This window comes from Onychostruthus taczanowskii, unplaced genomic scaffold (genome assembly GCF_017590055.1).
Source record: "Onychostruthus taczanowskii isolate IOZ18803 unplaced genomic scaffold, ASM1759005v1 scaffold26, whole genome shotgun sequence".
Lineage (NCBI taxonomy): Eukaryota > Metazoa > Chordata > Aves > Passeriformes > Passeridae > Onychostruthus > Onychostruthus taczanowskii.
Genome location: NW_024499906.1, coordinates 6,781,623 through 6,799,487, shown reverse-complemented (window position 1 = coordinate 6,799,487; position 17,865 = coordinate 6,781,623). Strand labels below are relative to the sequence as shown.

The window sequence follows — 17,865 nt, the reverse complement described above, 5'->3', positions numbered from 1 at the left end:
CCTAAAGGCAGTAAGAGCTGCGCTTTTTTTTAATATTTACTTAACAATGTAATTAGTTACAACATGTTTTTGTTTCAATTATTAGTGACTAATGGGAGTATTTTGTGCATATGTGGTAACTGTCGCCCTTGAAATTACCAGAATCAATTGCACAGTACACTATATGCATTTTGCTGTATTAATTCTGTGCTTACATGTTCAGAAAATGCTTTCTGTATCACAACATTTCAAAAAACCACTGCAGTCAATTTAAAAAAAAAAAAAAGAACCACCTTTCTGATTAGAAATAAAGCTTGGGGTGTGCCTTCTAATATGGAACAAGTTTTAAAAAAATCTCTCCTCCCACTGCAACACATCTCAGTCCTGTGAATCTGCAAAAGCAACCCTCTGTTTTTCAGTAATTATTTGGTGTGATTATTTAATTACCTATCAATGTTACTTTGTCCCTCTTGAGGATTGTACTGGTGTATTGGGGGAATTTAGACAGAACCACTCAGCTGATTTCTGGTGATTAATGTGTTCTCTATTACAAGCAAAGCTATTAACAAAAGGCACAATGTTAGTTCAATCCTATATAAAATCCCACAATTACTGCTATTGCCAAACAAAAATAGGAACCAAAGGGCATGAGAGCTTAGTGTTAGACTGTAAAGTCTCACCATAACTAAAGAGAAAGGTTTCCAGACCCCAGCAACACTGACAAAGGACCTCTCAGGGAGCACAGAAAGAGTTAAGAAGCAGCTGCAGCACTCTACAAGCTACATCTGCAAGGTACAGCAGAGAGAGGGGAAGGCAAACAAACCAAACTGAAACCATTCTTCCGTGCCCAGCCTCTTCTTCCTGTGATGTCATGCTACAAATTGCCTGGGCGCTCTGCTCTGCTCTCCAGAAGGAGCTGGGCTGGCAAGAGCTGCCGAGGGCTGCGGGCTGCAGGAACAAACACGCTCTGGAATTCGGTTTCTGCCCTGGCAGGCAGCTGCCTTCTGCTTCTGCCTCCCGCCCCATGGGGCCAGCCAGCCAGCCGACAAACTTGTTGTATAGAAAGAAGGGAGAGGGGGAAATGCAAGTGCCGACACTTTGCAGCGTCCAGGAAATCGTTTCCTAAAGCACACTCTCCCAGTACGTTCGGATGGACAAGGCTTTGCCGGCACAATCTGCAGCCAAGAGTAAGGCAGAAAGTCCTACCATGGCTTCATGGAATCGAGGTGGGAAATGGAACTAAGCAAGCTTTGGGGCGACCTCATCTGCCACAAATGATGCATTTTCTGACTTTTGCAGACTGGCTACGTGACTACAAATAGCACTCGGCAGAGAAGAGAGAATTCCTGGTGATTTCTGCTGGAGATGTACTCCCCTGTCACAGAGCTCACCTTCCTGCCCTGAAGCTTCCCAGCATAACAAACTTGCCAAAGCACACCGTTCAAATACATCTGACCTGCCAGTTCTTCTGGAATTTCAAAAAAGTTGCAATAAAAAGACCAGAGAAGACGCCAAATCACGGGCATTTTTAACATACCATTATAATGGTAAGCTCTAATTGTTCCACTGAGGACTCCTTTAAATATACTTTGTACGGGTGTATCTTTAGCATGGTGTTTGTTCTCGGCCTCATAGCGAACTGTGTAGCGATCTACATTTTCACTTGTACTTTAAAAGTGCGAAATGAGACTACCACTTACATGCTTAATTTAGCCATATCAGATCTGCTTTTCGTGTTTACATTGCCCTTCAGGATTTATTACTTTGTAACCAGAAACTGGCCATTTGGAGACATTCTCTGCAAGATTTCTGTCACCCTCTTTTACACAAATATGTATGGGAGCATTTTGTTTCTGACTTGCATCAGCGTGGATCGCTTTTTAGCTATAGTACACCCCTTCAGATCCAAGACTCTCCGGACCAAACGGAATGCAAAGATTGTCTGTGCTGCAGTATGGATAACCGTGCTAGCAGGCAGCACACCAGCAAGCTTTTTCCAGTCCACAAACCGCAGGAACAATACGGAACAAAGGACGTGCTTTGAAAACTTTTCAGAGGACACGTGGAAAACCTACCTATCCCGGATTGTTATCTTCATTGAAACCGTTGGGTTTTTTATCCCGCTCATCCTGAACGTGACCTGCTCCACTATGGTCCTACGGACCTTGAATAAACCGCTTACATTAAGCCGGAATAAAGTAAGCAAGAAAAAGGTACTCAAAATGATTTTTGTCCATTTGGTGATATTCTGCTTCTGCTTTGTGCCTTATAACATTACCTTAATACTTTACTCCCTTATGAGAACACAGACCTGGGTCAATTGCTCAGTGGTGACTGCAGTCAGGACTATGTACCCCATAACTCTGTGCATCGCTGTTTCAAACTGCTGTTTTGACCCCATTGTCTATTACTTCACATCAGATACCATTCAAAATTCCATAAAAAAGAACCGGTCCACCAGACCACGGGATGTCAGATTCTCTGAAAGGCCAGTTTCAGAAAGCTTCATTCAACACAGCCTTCAGACCATAAAAATGAAAATATTTGACAGTGACTCTACAATATAAACTATATTAAAAGACTATTGGGACTAAACTGGAATTAGAAGCCTGCACATTTCTTCAGCTGTGGACATATATTCATGTATGTAAAGGCTGTGCTTCCTTCACATCTGAAAAGTTTATTACAAGGCTGTAAAAGTGTTAAGCATAATAGCACACAGAAAAAGTGTTTTAAAAATCTGTGTCAAAGGTTTGTTCTGACAGATTGTATGTTAGAAATGAACTTTTGAGTTTAGAGGTTAACCAAAGTCCAAGGACTGTTTCCCAAGTCAAACACAAATGAAAAAGTAGGTTGTTTTCCTTGCTGAAGTTAAAACAGTTGCTCCATGTTACTGAGGATGGGGGTGAAGCTGCCTGCTCCACACTGCAGGAAAACTGCCCCATATTGTCATATCACTTCAGCTACTGTGTCTTCCCCAGTTTCCTCTTGCTTCTCTTACTCCTCCCCTACTGTCTTTTTCCCTGCACTTTCCTTCTTAAGGGACCATTATGTTCATAGGAGGCTAAAATCAGTGGGTTACAAGAACTTTGTTTCTCCCAGCTTTATCTGATAAAAATACATGCTCTCTCCACATGCCTGGCCCCCATAAAGCAATTACATCTCCTGGTAGTTTAGAGCATTTGGAAATGTCTCAGACAAACTGGTTTTTCTTCTCACCTCTCTCTTAGAAGCCTGTGTGATTAAAACAAAGTAACCTGTGATGACTGAAGTTAATGTTGTAGGTACAGTACCACTTTATTCAACTCTTTTGTGAGGAGTTCTTAAACTCAGCATGACTTTTGAGGAAAATAACATCCTCTGAGTAAGTTAATTTGATCTCAAAGTACAGTTTCTTGGTAAAACAAGACCTTTTCTAACTAAACATGTTATTAAAAAATAAACATGTGCATCAAGTTGATTATTTCTTCCAGGAGACTATCTGGTGTCTCATAAAGAAATTCAAGATGCTGTAATTATGGAGTTCAACTTCCTCTCCATTTTTGCATCCTAGAAATCATTTTAACATGAGCATTCAAAACTTCAAATTCTATTTTCTTCCAAAGTTTAAAAAGTATAAAAATAAAGTATGTGGGACTACATGCTGGCAAAATTAATCAAGACACTTGGAAAAGTCAGCAACATTTAAAAGGAAAAATCTACATATATTACTGTTACAGACAGCAATACATAGACAAAAATGCTTTAAAACATCCTGCTATATATGTTTCCCAGCTACGAGAACCTGTGTACATTTTCCTCAAAATTAATTTAACATCACTGTAAAATAAAATAAAATTTAAAAGGTAAAATAAGTGTTGTTTTTTCCTCCCCAAAAACAATGGAGTCAAGAATAAGAACTGAGTCTAAACAAATTTGCACTTAAGATTTAGGGCAGTCAGCTGCAACACACACACAGCACTGAGACATTTTTGCACTGGGGCTGCACCTCCTTCACAGAGGAGTGAATCAATGTAGGAAAAAATGCATATTGAGCCATCAAACTATATGATACATTGTTACCTGAATGAATTTATTTCCCTATTCAAAGCTTCTGATTACCTGTCATAAATCAACCATACATTACCTCTTACTACTGGGAAACCGAGTTACTCAATGACTGCTAGGAGCTACTGTTGATTGAATTTTAAATTTAACAGCATTTTCAATGTTTATCCACATAATTTATGAAAGGAAAATCCATATAGTATGGGCTTAAGCTACAAAGACAGCATATATATAAAGGTCTGCATGACATCTGAAATAAACAATTATCTTTGCTGGGAATCCTAAACTCTTCTGATTCATATCCAACTTCAAAAAAGTGCACGAAACTCTTGGCATGAGAGAAATACTTTGTTTTCCATATGCCACTGACAAATCCAAAGTCCAAAACCACATATGCATCTCTAAAGTCTCAATGCCTCTCTCTCTCTAAGACTCCCTCCAAGAAGTGTGAGACAAAAGGCCCCAATGTCACTGCTGGGCTGTTTCCAGGGTACTACTCCCCTGAGCTTGTCATAGTTGTTACTCAATTGAGTGACAACTTGTTCAGCAACACCCCTCTGCCTTACAGCAGAGAGCACCCCAGAGCCTCACCCTGATAAACAGAACCTACTCTTTCTGAGATTAAAAAACTGTAGGGGAAGAAAAAACCCCATCACTGACTTAAAAGCAGAACAAGCAGACAAAGCCACATATATGAGTACTTCCCCTTTAAAGCAAACTTTCCTTGGTGTATTACCTCAAGTAGTCTGCAGAAGCACAGTAGCTCTGCTTTGCACTCACTCTCCAGGGCAGCAGCTCCTGTTATTTGAAAGAGCACAGTGCAACACAGTACAATAGCTTTCTGATCAGTTAATGGCTCAAGGTCCAGAAGCTATCCGAGGAAACTTTATTTTTAAACATTTTCCCTTTTTCACAGGTGAAAAAAAACCCCACAACAAATATCTTAACAAAAAACCCAACACAGTCAAAAGGCATCATCTGTTATGCTGAAAACCAGACCACCACTTCAAAAATTCCTGATCTGACTGATTCAGAAGAGGGGGAGTAAAACTGTACCTCCCACAACAAGGTGATATAAAGACAGGGTACCAGATATTCAGGACTGGATGACGTTTTCTCTGCCTTTTCTGGTTCTGCAACAAGATTATCCTGGAGATCTGTGGATGGAGCAATGCTTTCACTGGTGCATTCCTCAACAGATGCACTCCCTCTCTGCTCTTGGCTTTGATACCAACTCTTCTGTCTGTCTGGTAAGGTCTTATGACAAAATTTAAATGTAAAATCTAGATAAGAAGTTACATTCCTAAGTCATGCCAAGACATTTCAAAGAAAAAAAGGCTTACATTGTCAGAGCTCCTGAGGATCTGAATGTGTTGCAACCAGTACTTCCTAAAAGTGCATTATTTTTACTCATATGGCTACCCAGGGAGAGCTAGGAGTTCAGTTTTACAACCAAAACTTCAAAAATTGTTATTTGTAGTGTGGTTTCTTCATCCACAGAGTGTAGAAAATGCACACTTCCTATAAAAACAAAGGCAGAGCAAATTTAATTGAGTCCAAGCATGTTTTAGATCTAAAGGCAGGTAGATATTGATAACTAGTTAATTAACTAGCAGTTTTAAAAGACAAACAAAAAAATTTGCTGTAAATACCTTAAACTTACTTCAATATATAATTACTTCAAAATCAAAATACGTCATATTTTATACTTTCTGTATTCAGGTTGAAGTTTTAATTTTTAATTGCCAGGCAATTTTTTTCCACCTCAGTATACTATTTTACTATGTGTAACTATTTTACACTTGAAGAAATACCAATACCAAGTCAAATATGTCTTTATATTTTTCATCTAAAAGTGTGTAAAAAAACTCCATAGAAAATACTTCAGGCAGGTAAGGAATCCTTAAATGAAATCAACCTCCAAGATTTGGTTTCTTAAGGAAGTAACCTCAGTCACAGAAATACAAAAATTGAAAAACAGCTCTTGAGACCAGGTAAAAGATAAGAATAGCTGATCAGACCCCAAACATGCAGCTAATCTACAATCCTGACTCCAACAGCAGACAAGGCTGGATGCCTGGGGAACAAGATAACAGTAGGAGAAGCACACAAGGCTTTCTCAAGTGCTGTCCCACTTCATCAATCATATCTCAGGATTTTCTGGGTCAGATATATTTGTGTGCTCAGGAAAAACTTTTCTTCTGTGAGCTTCTTCTGTCTTCCTGTAAATGTGTGTAAAGTTTTTAATGTTCACATTACTAAATAGTTCACATTGTGTGTGTGCATAGGGGGAACAAAACTAAGAAACCCAAACATCCTTTCATTTCAAATTTACTATTTCATTAGTGCCCCTCTTGTTTCTTTGGAAAGAGGCAGGGAGCACTAGACTGCCATTCAACCTTTCCCTATCATTCCTGATCCAACAGTCTTCCATCACCTCTTGCAAATGAGAAAGAGATTTTCACTTGCAATTTCAAGCACCATCATAACCAAAGATGAGATTTCTAAAATTACACAAAGAACTAAGCTGAAATTAGAGAACCCAGCGAGGTTCACTTTGAGACTGGTAATTTTGAAAATCCCACCTGAGCACAGTATCCTCTAGCCTTATTTATTCTTTCAATTTATTTTCTAAGAGTTTTATCCATGAAAAGCAATTTGTTCATACTTTTCCAGCAGTAAATGTAATATTATAAGGTTCTTGCATCTAGGCAGACCTGTGAATCCTGACAAGTTCCCTTTTTTACTAGATTATCATAATTTAGACCTTAAGGCTTCTGGCATTTGAGCACCACTGACAAAATGAAAGATGATACATTTCAAAAGTTAAGGCAAAATGTAAATCACAATGATTCTAAATCTAGAAAGCAGAAATGCCTGGGCTGCATTTGTTATCCAATGACCAGAATATTGAAAGCATTGTATAAACACAACTATCACTGCCTTAGCACATTCACAGAACATACTCAATAGGGTTCATTTAAGATGAGCCAAATTCAGAAAGCCAAGCTTGCAAAGTCTAACACTTTTGCAAGAAGCTGCATGGAGAAGTTTTGCTTTCATAATTCTGGTTTGATATTGAAGCCTTACACATTTATCACCGCAGCCCCATCCAGTTCCTGTCAGACAGCTGCTCGTAAGAGCAAGCCCAGCTCTTCCCGTAAGAAAACTGAACTTACTACAAAATTAAAACAAACAAAAAGAACCCTTCACACATTTTCTGGTCTTTTATAAACCTACCACATTGTTGGAAAACTAAAAATTCCAGAGCTCAGAATTTAGATTTTAAATAATTCTTTTTTTCTACTTAAGAAGCAGTCTGCCCACTCTAGTTCTATCAGAACTAAAAGTTGTCCAGCAATAATAAGGGGTAAATTTTCTGCAGTTTAAACCTGATGATTAAACCACAAGCAACGACAAAGGAAGGCCGCTAGAAAGCAGCTCTTTTATGATGAGATAAAAAGAATATTTTTGCACACACATAGTTTTAATATTTCCCCTAACTCTATCTTTCTTAAACAGTGAGTTCCTGCCTTAAAGAAAAAAATCCTTAAATAACAATGTTAGCAACAGGAGGCACCCAAAATTAATGCATCCATCTTGTGAATAATATTAACTCTACCTCATATGAAAACAACTTCGGCTAGGTTACCTCTGCTTTTCAGAAGAATTCTGCAAATCCTGCTGCTTTATGAAAGGAAGTCAATTGGAAAACTTTATTAAGTACATAGCAAAATATGGAAAAAAATGAGAATACTGACAGTGAAGCAAGTACCAAAATATCTACCTTTTCAGCCTAACAAAAAATGTTTCATTAATGAAATCAAATCTGAAAACTGCTGGTCTACTTATTTCACACTTCTTATATGTGAAAGAAAGTTTACCACATATACTGCATGTTACTGTATTTCACGCACTCCCCTGGGTGGCAAATGAAAAAAAAAAAAAAAAATCAGTACTGACTGCTGTCCAGATAAGATCTATGAGTTCCTCCAGCTGCTGGAAGGCGCAACAGGCACGCAGAGAGCGTGCCAAGCACGGGCTCTGGTGTGGGCAGGGTGACTCCCAAAGGAAAAGCACAGGGTGCTGGCAGTCCAGGAATGAACCCAAGCCAAGTTCAGACCAGGCAGAGTCTATGTGGGTGAGCCTCCAGCCTCTGCTCAGGAGAACACCAAGGATGCAGCTGCAGAGGCTCCACACTCAGCTGTACCATGGGCACTTACCAGCCTGCACCTACCCCACTCTGACAGGCAAACCCAACCCAAAGGAAAAGCTTCCACCAAACCCAGAGGGATTATCTTTCTGGAGGGTTGAACACTATGTCTGCTCAACAGCTGTGAACGGGGGCATCCACAACCCCCACAAAATTATTACTGCGAAGTTACTGTAAGATAGTGATACAAACACATAACTGAAATACTATATATTTATACAGTATCAAAGCAGGCACAAAAGCACTTATTTGGCCTACAAAAAAACAACTCAAACCCCATGCTTTTATGCAAACAATAACTTAAAGAAAGTGCAACAAGAAAAGAAACAAAAACATCTTCCAATAATATATAATTTGACAGCTTGACAGGATACTAGTATCACCCTAAGAGCTTGAAAATTGAGCACACAGCTAAGAAAAAAACCCCCAAACCTCCACATTAGAATGTTTGTTTGGCACTCACTTTGCTTCTTAATATAAACTAATTTTACCTTCCATAGAAAAGTTAGCAAGAGTGAGTCAAATGACACAGCAGTAAGGAAAGAAAGAGTAATAAAAGGCTGTGACAATCATTCAGGACTTTGGCTCAGATAAAATAAGCCAGACCAAAACAAAAACAAAACCAACCAATCAACAACAAAACGCCAAAAACCAAACCAAAACTTCATTTTATTAATTTTACCGTTTTCACTACAGAGATTCCTAAAACTACATATCTGGAGAGCATAGTGCCATCCAAGGAAGGAGCAACAGGGATACAAGTCACAGAACTTAACCCAAGCTTTATTTACTTTTGTATTTAAGGAGACAGTTACATCCAATTTGCCACAAGTCAGCAAGATTTTACAAAACTTAAGAACTGCCAAGATACCTCCCTGAATTCTAATACATTTTTCCCTCATCGGCAACCTTTAAACATTCCTACAAAGTATTTACAATGCAGATATAGCAGCGTTGCAGGATGAAAAGGTGAAGTTCAAACTACCTAGAAACATAGTAGGACTAAAATCAAATTCCTACAGCTGAGATATGACCACCAAAATATTAAACAGTATTAAAATAAACTTTAAAAAATTCTAAAAGCCCCAACAACTTGAAAAGCAAGGATTGCTAGAAAACTATTTCACTATTCATTGTTACTCATAATCAGCCAGCTTTAAAGAAAAACAGATTAAAGAAAAGTCTATCATGTTAATGCAGACTTATTTCTGTGACTAAATCTGTACTTAGTACTGGTGTACAGACAAGATATCTTTATGGTGCACCAAGAGAGGTGGCAGCTCCACTGAGAACAGCCTGTAAGTCCCAGCTCTGTGTCACAGCTGTAAATCTATAACCAGAGCAATCCTGACACAGCCTGGGTTCTTGACCTCCACGTGAAAACACAACAGCAACTACAGGCAAGATACAGCACAAGCAGCCACCTAAAGCAAACCTGGGCATAATTACACAACCACCTCTTGCTAATCTCCCTTTCATGCTTTAAGGAAGGGGGAAACACAGTTATGAAAAGTAGAATTGAGCATATGACTTGCTCCTACTAACTTTAACAGACAAAACTATAAATCTAGTTTAAGTCTGTCATTGAGACAGATGACAGTGGAAAGTGAATAATTCTATTGTAAAATGACTGTTTAAAATAAATAGAATGAACTGCTTCCTGGAAGTACAGATCTGTCTCAAGTGCAGAGGAAACCTGAATATCTAAGTTATAGAAGTAGGACCCATATTCTCTTAATTAGAAAAACTCTATACCTTAAAGCACTAGGAAAAAACATTCTTAATCAAGAATGGCATCTAAATGTCGCAGAATAAAAACTCTGCATAGTTGCCATGTCTTAAGTAATCCCTTTGGTCGTGTTTGTACTTGAAGCAAGAGCATCTTAAGGGTTGGGCTGACTTGGTATACCTACAACAGATAAACCTGTTAACACTGCTAACATAACCAAAATCCTCCAGTCCTAGTGAGTGCCTTATGCACTTTGTGAGCGCCTACCAAGAAGTGAACACACTGTCAACACAGACAAAGGCAGGAAACAGAGGACCTCAGCTTTAAATGTTCTGGCTCCTCTTCCAGTAGCCTGGAGGATTTGCTCAAATGGTAACACCCAAGCATGAATAACAGCTTGAGTCATCCTCACGATAAATAGGAGTGGCAGGGAAGATTTTCAAAGTGATGGGAGAGACAGTGAAGACTATAATTCACTATTCTTCCTGGTTTTTCAATTTGCCTTCAGCTGTTAAGGCAGATAAAAGTTTCAACCCTCAAAAAGCACAGCATGGTTTTCATTAAAGGCAACTCTTCAAGAGTACTAGAAAGGCAAGCATTTATTAAAGAGTGTGTGAATATATATAGCCAAAATAAAAAAGCACATAAACATAAATATATTAACATATTTTTATTATACTATGTGCTATTTTCACAAATACCCAAAAAGCAATCATCTTACAGACTCCTAAAACTGTGCCCTGTATGATAAAGGCAAAATCATGGAAGGTTTTCCAGCCACAGCTGTGACAACTGAAATGTCATAACCTTAAAAAAATTTAGAGCACTTGCAGCAGAATCAGTAAGAGCCTTTAGCACTATCACGCCGAGGAGCAGTGGTGGTCGTGACCTCTCTCATTCCACATGCTTCTGGAACACGCTCATGATGCAAGCAGAAATATATTTAGTATGTACAGACAGAAAGCCTCAAATATGTTCTCAGTTCCTTTCTGAAGGTGAAAGCTGCATGCTCCTAATGTAACTTTGTCAAAAGGAGTGTGGTGAGCACATGACAAGCCATCCTTTGGTGACCCTTAGCGTGTTTTGTCGCCTGCAAGAAAAACCCTAGAAAATTCCATATTAAGAACCACTGCCCATTGCAACTTCCAAGCTGAGACAAAATACTAGGTGCCTAAAATCCAGAAACCCACAAGACATGAGTGATGTCTGTATGAGCAATCTGAGACCAGCAATTCCTGAGGTGCCTATCTTTACACTGGTGAAGCTCTCTCAGTAGATTGCATCCTGCCAGTGAGCATGCTTGCAGATGCTGTCCTTCTGGACACGCTCAGCGCTTCTTTTGTGCCTAAGGCTGTCCCCCATTCATAAATTTGGTATTCCTGTATCTGAAGAAAGGCAGATATTAGCAGGCATGGAAGGAGTACGCCTGATACAGACTAGCTTTCCCAAGAGAAGCCAGCTGCTGTGCAGAAACAGGCACGAGTCGTGCAGCCCAGAGGGAAGAGAGCGCAGGAACGCGTGACTCATTTGCCAGCGCTGGAGTCACTCGTGGTTGAACCCGCGACTGCTCTGGGGGTGGCAGCACAACGAGCCACAGCCTGTCCTGAGGCCTCATGGGCAAGTGGCAAAGCACAGCTTGCACCCACATAACTACACATTCTCCACTGCTAATCCATACCAGCAGCTGAAAATAGTCCCTGAGCTGCATCATGCCCCAGATCTTGCCTAGGCATTGTCCCGAGGAGAGCTGACAAATGCCAGAACAGGCCACGGAACACGTTACCAAGGAAACACCCCTGATGACTCTGGGGCAATACTTAAGCCCAAACTATTGTCCCTTTGAGGCCAGTAGTACAAACTCAGCCCCAAATTCCCAGCCCTTGCTGTCTGGCCTTATTTGGCTACCTATCAAAAAGATTTTAGATTCATTCTTTTAACACAACAGTAAACCACTTATCCAGCAACCTAATGTATCAAGTGTTAATAGTGTGACCATTCCTACTTCTTCCTGATTTAAAAGGAACCACTTAAGATGTCAAAACAAAAGAGGATTTTAAACTGCATGTAGACACCTACCTTCAGAGAAGCTGTAGGACTTCAGACACAGCTAAGAGAAATCCCTACTGAGAAGAATTCAGCCCACAACAAAATGTATTAATTCCCCTTCCTAGATGCTTAATTACCCTCACAAGGAGAACAGAAACCTAATTTGAAATTGTACATCCAAGGAAACAGGCACTAAACATTTGAGAACAGTGAACTCCACAATAACTGTGTCCTTGTACAATCAAAGACCAGGAGGTTGCACAGCTAAGCCTGTACTATTCCAAAGCACTAAGGAGCACTTGCTGACCTGTAACTGTTCACAGCTTTACCCTGACTTGGATTTGTCCAACGCTTTTTATGCAAATCTTAAACATATTATTTAATTTTTTTCCTTAATGCATGATCAAAGTAGATTGCTGTTATTCCAGCTCAGCAAGTTCACCATATTAATGCATTAATATATTCTTTGGGAATACATGGTTTTGAACACGAAGGCACTCTGCTGCAGTGAGCTGCATAATTTAAAACCAACAGAAGTATTTGGTGTGGGATGAGGTATTTAAGTATAAACACTGACTACACAATTAGTTGACAAATACTTATTGCAAACATCGAGCTATGTTAAATCAACGCTGCGTGATAAAACAATACTGCAGATTTCATTGTAAATGTTCAAATGAAAATAGAAACCACAGAAAAGAAGAAGCTAAAAAAGGAGAAGCATTATGGAGCACAGTTTAGGCAATGCTACATGAAAGGTTATAAATAAAGCAAAGCACACTTGTCTACTTTTACTCATTTTAACCATCAAGAGAAGTAACTTCATGAAGTCATGTTTTTTCTTGCATCAGTCATTAAAACTCCAAAACACACTACAACTCCAAATCACAACTTCTATCAATACTGGTGTTCCTCCCTCCTTATAAAAATTAAACCACTAATTAGGACAGTACATATTAAAAAGCAGTACAACCAAAGAAGGCTACAGTGTCAAAAGCTGCAGTGCGATGCACTGCTTTAGTTTCACATCTGTTTGTTATTCACACAAAAACAAGCATGAAAACCACAGCTGAAGTTACCAGACCAAAAGCAGGCTGGGAATCGAATTCCCTTTAGCCTGCCACAATGAACCCTCACTTTCTGTTCTGAGCTGTTGGAGGGCTGCAGGTGGTGATGCAGCTGACCCTCATCCCTGTTAACAACAAGAGCTGCCACATAACCTTTCCAAACTCCAGTCCCAAGAGAAATACCGCTAGGAATACTGTTCACATGGAGGAGCTAACAAGTTAACAGAACACTATGGTCTGTAGAGCTAACCAGGAGAGTGTGGAGTGCTTCTGTCTCTAACTTGCTTTACCTTCAGACAAGGCTGCGGTTGGCCTGCAGCTCCAGTGCAGAAGAAGACAACCCTTTCACTACCCCAACTCTGTACTTGTGAGGGGGCATTTGCAAGGAGCACATTCTCTAAGCAGCAGCATGAAAAACACAGTACCTTGCTTGTACCTTCCCATTCAGAGCATGTGAGCAGAATGGAAGCTGAGAGGCAGGGAAATACAGCTGGATTGCTTTTCAGATACAACAAATATACTCCATAGGCATCTACTTCCTTGAATGGAAAAACCAAAAAGACCCCACAGATATTTCGCTCAAAATAGATTGAAAACTGAGAGACTTTGTGTTTGATTTGCTTGCCTGAAAACCTGTTCTTCCTTGTTTATTCCTAACAAACTTTAGCAAACAGCAACAATACTTCAGTCAAAGAGGTGACATGGCTTTCTGCAAGGGAAATTCAGATATTCTGGAATTTGTTCACATAACCTTCATTTGAGATATTCAAAACAATTACTTTTTTGGGTGGCCAAAAAGGAGATCAATTTGAGAGAATTAGGGAGAAGGCTGAGCATGAACTCCCAGGTTGGCAGGTAACAAGCTATCCCTTTCATAGGAAACAGATTTTATCTATGGAAGGGTTTAAATCATATTTCAAGAAGAATGATAAAAATTAAACAAAGGCTATTCAGCACCTTTGAGTCTAAAGTAATTTCAGTTCCCTTTAAAGTTACGAAATCAAAATAGCACTGTGAGCACAAATTCAAAGTAAAGTGTATTTCTATTTTGCAAATAAAAATTATGCAGCATTATTAATATATTCTAAACGGATCTCCACATAATCTTCATCTGGAAGCATCATAACCTCACTGGTAAATATTTGAGTGGTTAAATAGGACTTCTCCTCTCAGGGTTCGATAAAGATTTAAGAAAAAAGAAGTACTTTTCACATGATTTAGTCAGTATGCACTTGCCCCTTTTTAAAATCAAGAATTATTGAGAAGAACTTTCAACTGGTTTCCACCCTTTACTTTGTCTAGCTATAATTTTTTCTTGTTGTTGTTAAAAGAAAGGATGACCTAGAAAAGTTTCATTTCCTTCCTAAAGCACAGATGACTAAATCAGCTAGCTATGCAAAAGCCATAAACATATTCACAATGAGTAGTTAAGGAGTAATATATTATCTTCAGAAAACAGTAAAAAACTGAATCTTTTACATTCACTTGATGCAGCTTCCTAAGTCAGGTAAAGGTCAGATGCATTTTTTTTTTTCAGAGAAATTATACAAAGTATTTTTCCTCACAAAAGCACTGTGACAAGTAAAACTGCAATAAATTTCAGCTATTTGGTATTAAATTGCTCAATCCTTTTAAATCTCTCATCGAAGTCATCCTTTTTAATGCAGTCAGGAGAATGAGCAATGACTGAAGCAGACAAGCCTTGTAATGAAACTCACTACCTGGGAGGGTGGAAGACACAAGAACTAAACAAAAATAGACAGCAAGTAAGTGGTGAAATCAAAATTGCATTAAGCAAATATTTGTAAATAAATGTTTCTCAGAAGTTTATATTCTTATTTACTAAACTAGATGATTTTTGGGGTTTTTTTGCATAAGCTTTACTCGTTCCATGCTTTTCTTCTTCATTTTAACACTTATTTTGGGGAAAAAAAACTCCAAAAAACAAAACCACGCTCTAACCATATGAGAACACTTGAACTTTCTCGAGATTCCATCTTTCTTGGACTGTTTACAATTAACCTAAAGAAACCACTTATGGTGAGACATTCTTTAGGAGTAAGAAGAAGGCATCTGGCTTTTCTCTACTCCTTTATCAAGTGTTTGGAGGTTCAGAGGTATTTACTAGTATGAACTACACTTCTCTAATTGCCTGCCCATTCTTGAGGGAATTGCTAATTAAGCAGACACTTGCAAACCTTGTACACCATTGCATGGAGGTAATACCCAGATAAGGAATTGCAGAAGAATACAGTAAACCATTCCTTTGTTCACCAGCTAAGCCTTTCTGGGATACCTCAACAGCATCCTGAGTCAGCCATCTAAGTATTTTCTCCTGTTTCTAATAAGTTAAACTTTTCAGGCAAAACCAGCCAACATTCAGATGCGAGGAAGGAGTGGATTTTCTGCACTGGAGGCCTCTTGGGTTTACATTTCTAGGTAGGGCTTCAGGTCCCTTGCTGCAGTGACCCAAAGACTGAGCAAGACATTTTGGCACAGATAGTATTTCACTACTCCTCCTCCTCCTCCCCTGTGCACTCTGCCATTTACAGCTCATGGCCCTTCCTCACCTCGTGGGCAGCCAGAGGAGGCAATGGAAGCCAGCACAGAACCTTGGGGTGCCTGTCCTGGCTGCCACAGCTGCCCTCAGCTTTTAAGGAAAACCTGCTGTGCCCTCTGGTGCCAAGGTTCCAACAATAGGAGGTACTCACTGTCTGGAGTCTGGGGAGACCCAGACCAGGTGATATGGAGATAAGTGAAGCAGCAGGGCCCCTGGATACTTGTCATGCACATTTCTTTTCATCCCCTCTACTGGGCTTCTGTCCACATCCTTCTCTGGCACTAGATGATCTTTGTAGGCCCCTTCCAGCTGAAATATTCCATGCTATTAACACTAAATCAGCCACCCCAAACTAGTACCAAACAAGCCCCTCTAGAAACTCAAGACGTTAAAATACATTCAAGCAGAGCACTCAAAAAAAACTGGAATAATCCTGTGCTTGTTGATGACATTATCATTTGTTTCACAAAAGCCTGCAACGCCCATAATTTTTGAAAACACAACTCTCTGGATCTTCCAGCCTGAAAGTCCAGGTCTAAATTAGATTATCCTGCATTCTTTGTTTGACTTATTGGGTAAAAGCTGGTGGATTTGGTGTACTGCTGATCAGCAAGCAAGCTTGAAGCTGGTTTGTAGAAGGCAGCAGGAGCCACGTCTTGCTTGTAGAGAGTCAAACCAGGTATCTTTTGTCCTCTTAAAGTTACAATTCCCAAACACCTTTTGCATGCTTGCAAGTTTCCTAAAATAGTGTCTGCCTCTTAAAATACCCCTTCCTCTCCGGAACTAAAAGGGGGGGTTCAGTTCTAAAATGGTTCCTTTATGTCTGGGCAAAATTACCAGCCTCTATAGTCTCCTGCTTTGTGGCATAAATAGCCTATTTCTGGTTTATAAGTAGCAAACAATGAAAAGAAACAAATGTTTGATTTACTGAAATACAGCCTAAAAAAACAATCCCACCTTCCAGCATTTTATTTTAATGGCATCCAAAAATACCAAAGTGACTGAAATGCAAAGGACAATGCAAAACAATATTTTAAGTACTATTAGCAAACATATCAGAGGCCCAAAACTGAGGCCCTATTGCCAAGAAGGAATAGCAACTGGATAAAAATTAACTTTCAAATAAAAACATTGAACTCATTGCTGACTTTGGTACCAAAACACAGTTAAGGGTATTACCCTTCTGATTTGTGCTAGACTACTAAAATGATGCTGGCTTACAACCACATAAATCAGCAGACCTATGTTGACTTCTTCCTCTGATATGCTCCCTTTTTCTAAAACCAGAAGACAAGCCAAAACTAATCCAAAGGAATGGATTTGCTCTTTTAATTTATTTTTCTAGAACCGAACCTCAGCAAGACCACAATTTATTCTATAGTGCTGGGTTTGACTTCTCTTTTTCTAGGTAAGCACATTTCACAAGGGCAAATTCTACTTTAAAGTGTTACTTACAGATTGCCAAGCTAGAGACTCCATAATTCGATGTTCACAGTGTTCTAGATGCTTTATCATTTCCCGTGTTAGGCTGGGTTCCGCTCTAATAAAGCTTTCAATCACCTTGTAGAAGTCAAAAGCTTTTAAATCAAATACATTCAGAATCCATGGGAAAGACAAGTCTGTTTCAGCACTGGTACTGTCACTTTGTGAAGCATTTCCTGAAGGGAAAACAGACTAAAATTATCACATATTCTACATTCTTCAACTTTTGATGTTTTTTCCTTTTTGTATTCATTGAATCATTCCTAGCTCAGACATTTCAGTGAGTTGCTTTTTGTGTTTTGGGCAGTTTTTTTGCTATTTATATTAGAACAGATAGTAATAACTACCAATAAGTAACAATGTAATTAAGGATTTGAGATTTAACTTACTGCCATAGGTAGCCATGACAACCTCAACAGCACATGCCAGAAGAGATGTGTGGAAGATGTTATCATTCAGAAGTTTGCTGAAGAGAAAGGAAGTTATTAGTACTTGACCCAAGACTTCAAATAGCAGACTTCAATAACAAGTTAGGGGCAAGTACCTGAAATTTTGCACTGAGAGGCGCTCTTCCTCCTGAAATAAATAAATCAGACCAAATTTGTGAATATTCTTAGTAATTCCAGAGGTACTGCCAGTACTGAGATAGCAGCACTAAACTTACCGACTTCAGCATGGACTCCATTACTCTGTAATAGAGACGCACTCCAAGCTTGTACCTCTGTTAGAATGAGAAGTTCAG

At 39.2% G+C, this 17,865-nt stretch overlaps 2 protein-coding genes across 3 annotated transcripts in view; one reads left to right on the top strand and one right to left on the bottom strand.

Annotated features, from left to right (window-relative positions):
• The window catches only part of RB1 (RB transcriptional corepressor 1), a 70,383-nt gene that overhangs the window by 25,018 nt on the left and 27,500 nt on the right, over window positions 1-17,865 (bottom strand). Inside the window, exons 13-16 of the mRNA XM_041407205.1 lie at window positions 17,788-17,844; window positions 17,668-17,699; window positions 17,513-17,589; window positions 17,097-17,299 (exon numbers count right to left, since the gene is read on the bottom strand). Of these exons, the coding sequence (XP_041263139.1) occupies window positions 17,097-17,299; window positions 17,513-17,589; window positions 17,668-17,699; window positions 17,788-17,844 (369 nt within the window). The remainder of the gene's footprint in view (window positions 1-17,096; window positions 17,300-17,512; window positions 17,590-17,667; window positions 17,700-17,787; window positions 17,845-17,865) is intronic.
• Window positions 907-3,383, top strand: LPAR6 (lysophosphatidic acid receptor 6). Of its 2 annotated transcripts, none has more exons than XM_041407212.1 (2): window positions 907-1,166; window positions 1,279-3,383. In XM_041407212.1, exon 2 carries the CDS (start codon window positions 1,524-1,526, stop codon window positions 2,544-2,546), a length of 1,023 nt encoding a protein of 340 aa, XP_041263146.1. In that variant the 5' UTR covers window positions 907-1,166; window positions 1,279-1,523; the 3' UTR covers window positions 2,547-3,383. The 2 variants fall into 2 exon arrangements, with proteins under 2 accessions (XP_041263146.1, XP_041263145.1); XM_041407211.1 differs by having other exon boundaries at window positions 907-1,205.

What these genes read in the sequence shown, in the direction of transcription:
- LPAR6 (XM_041407212.1), top strand. Translation starts at nt 1,524, where the DNA reads ATGGTAAGCTCTAATTGTTCCACTGAGGACTCCTTTAAATATACTTTG.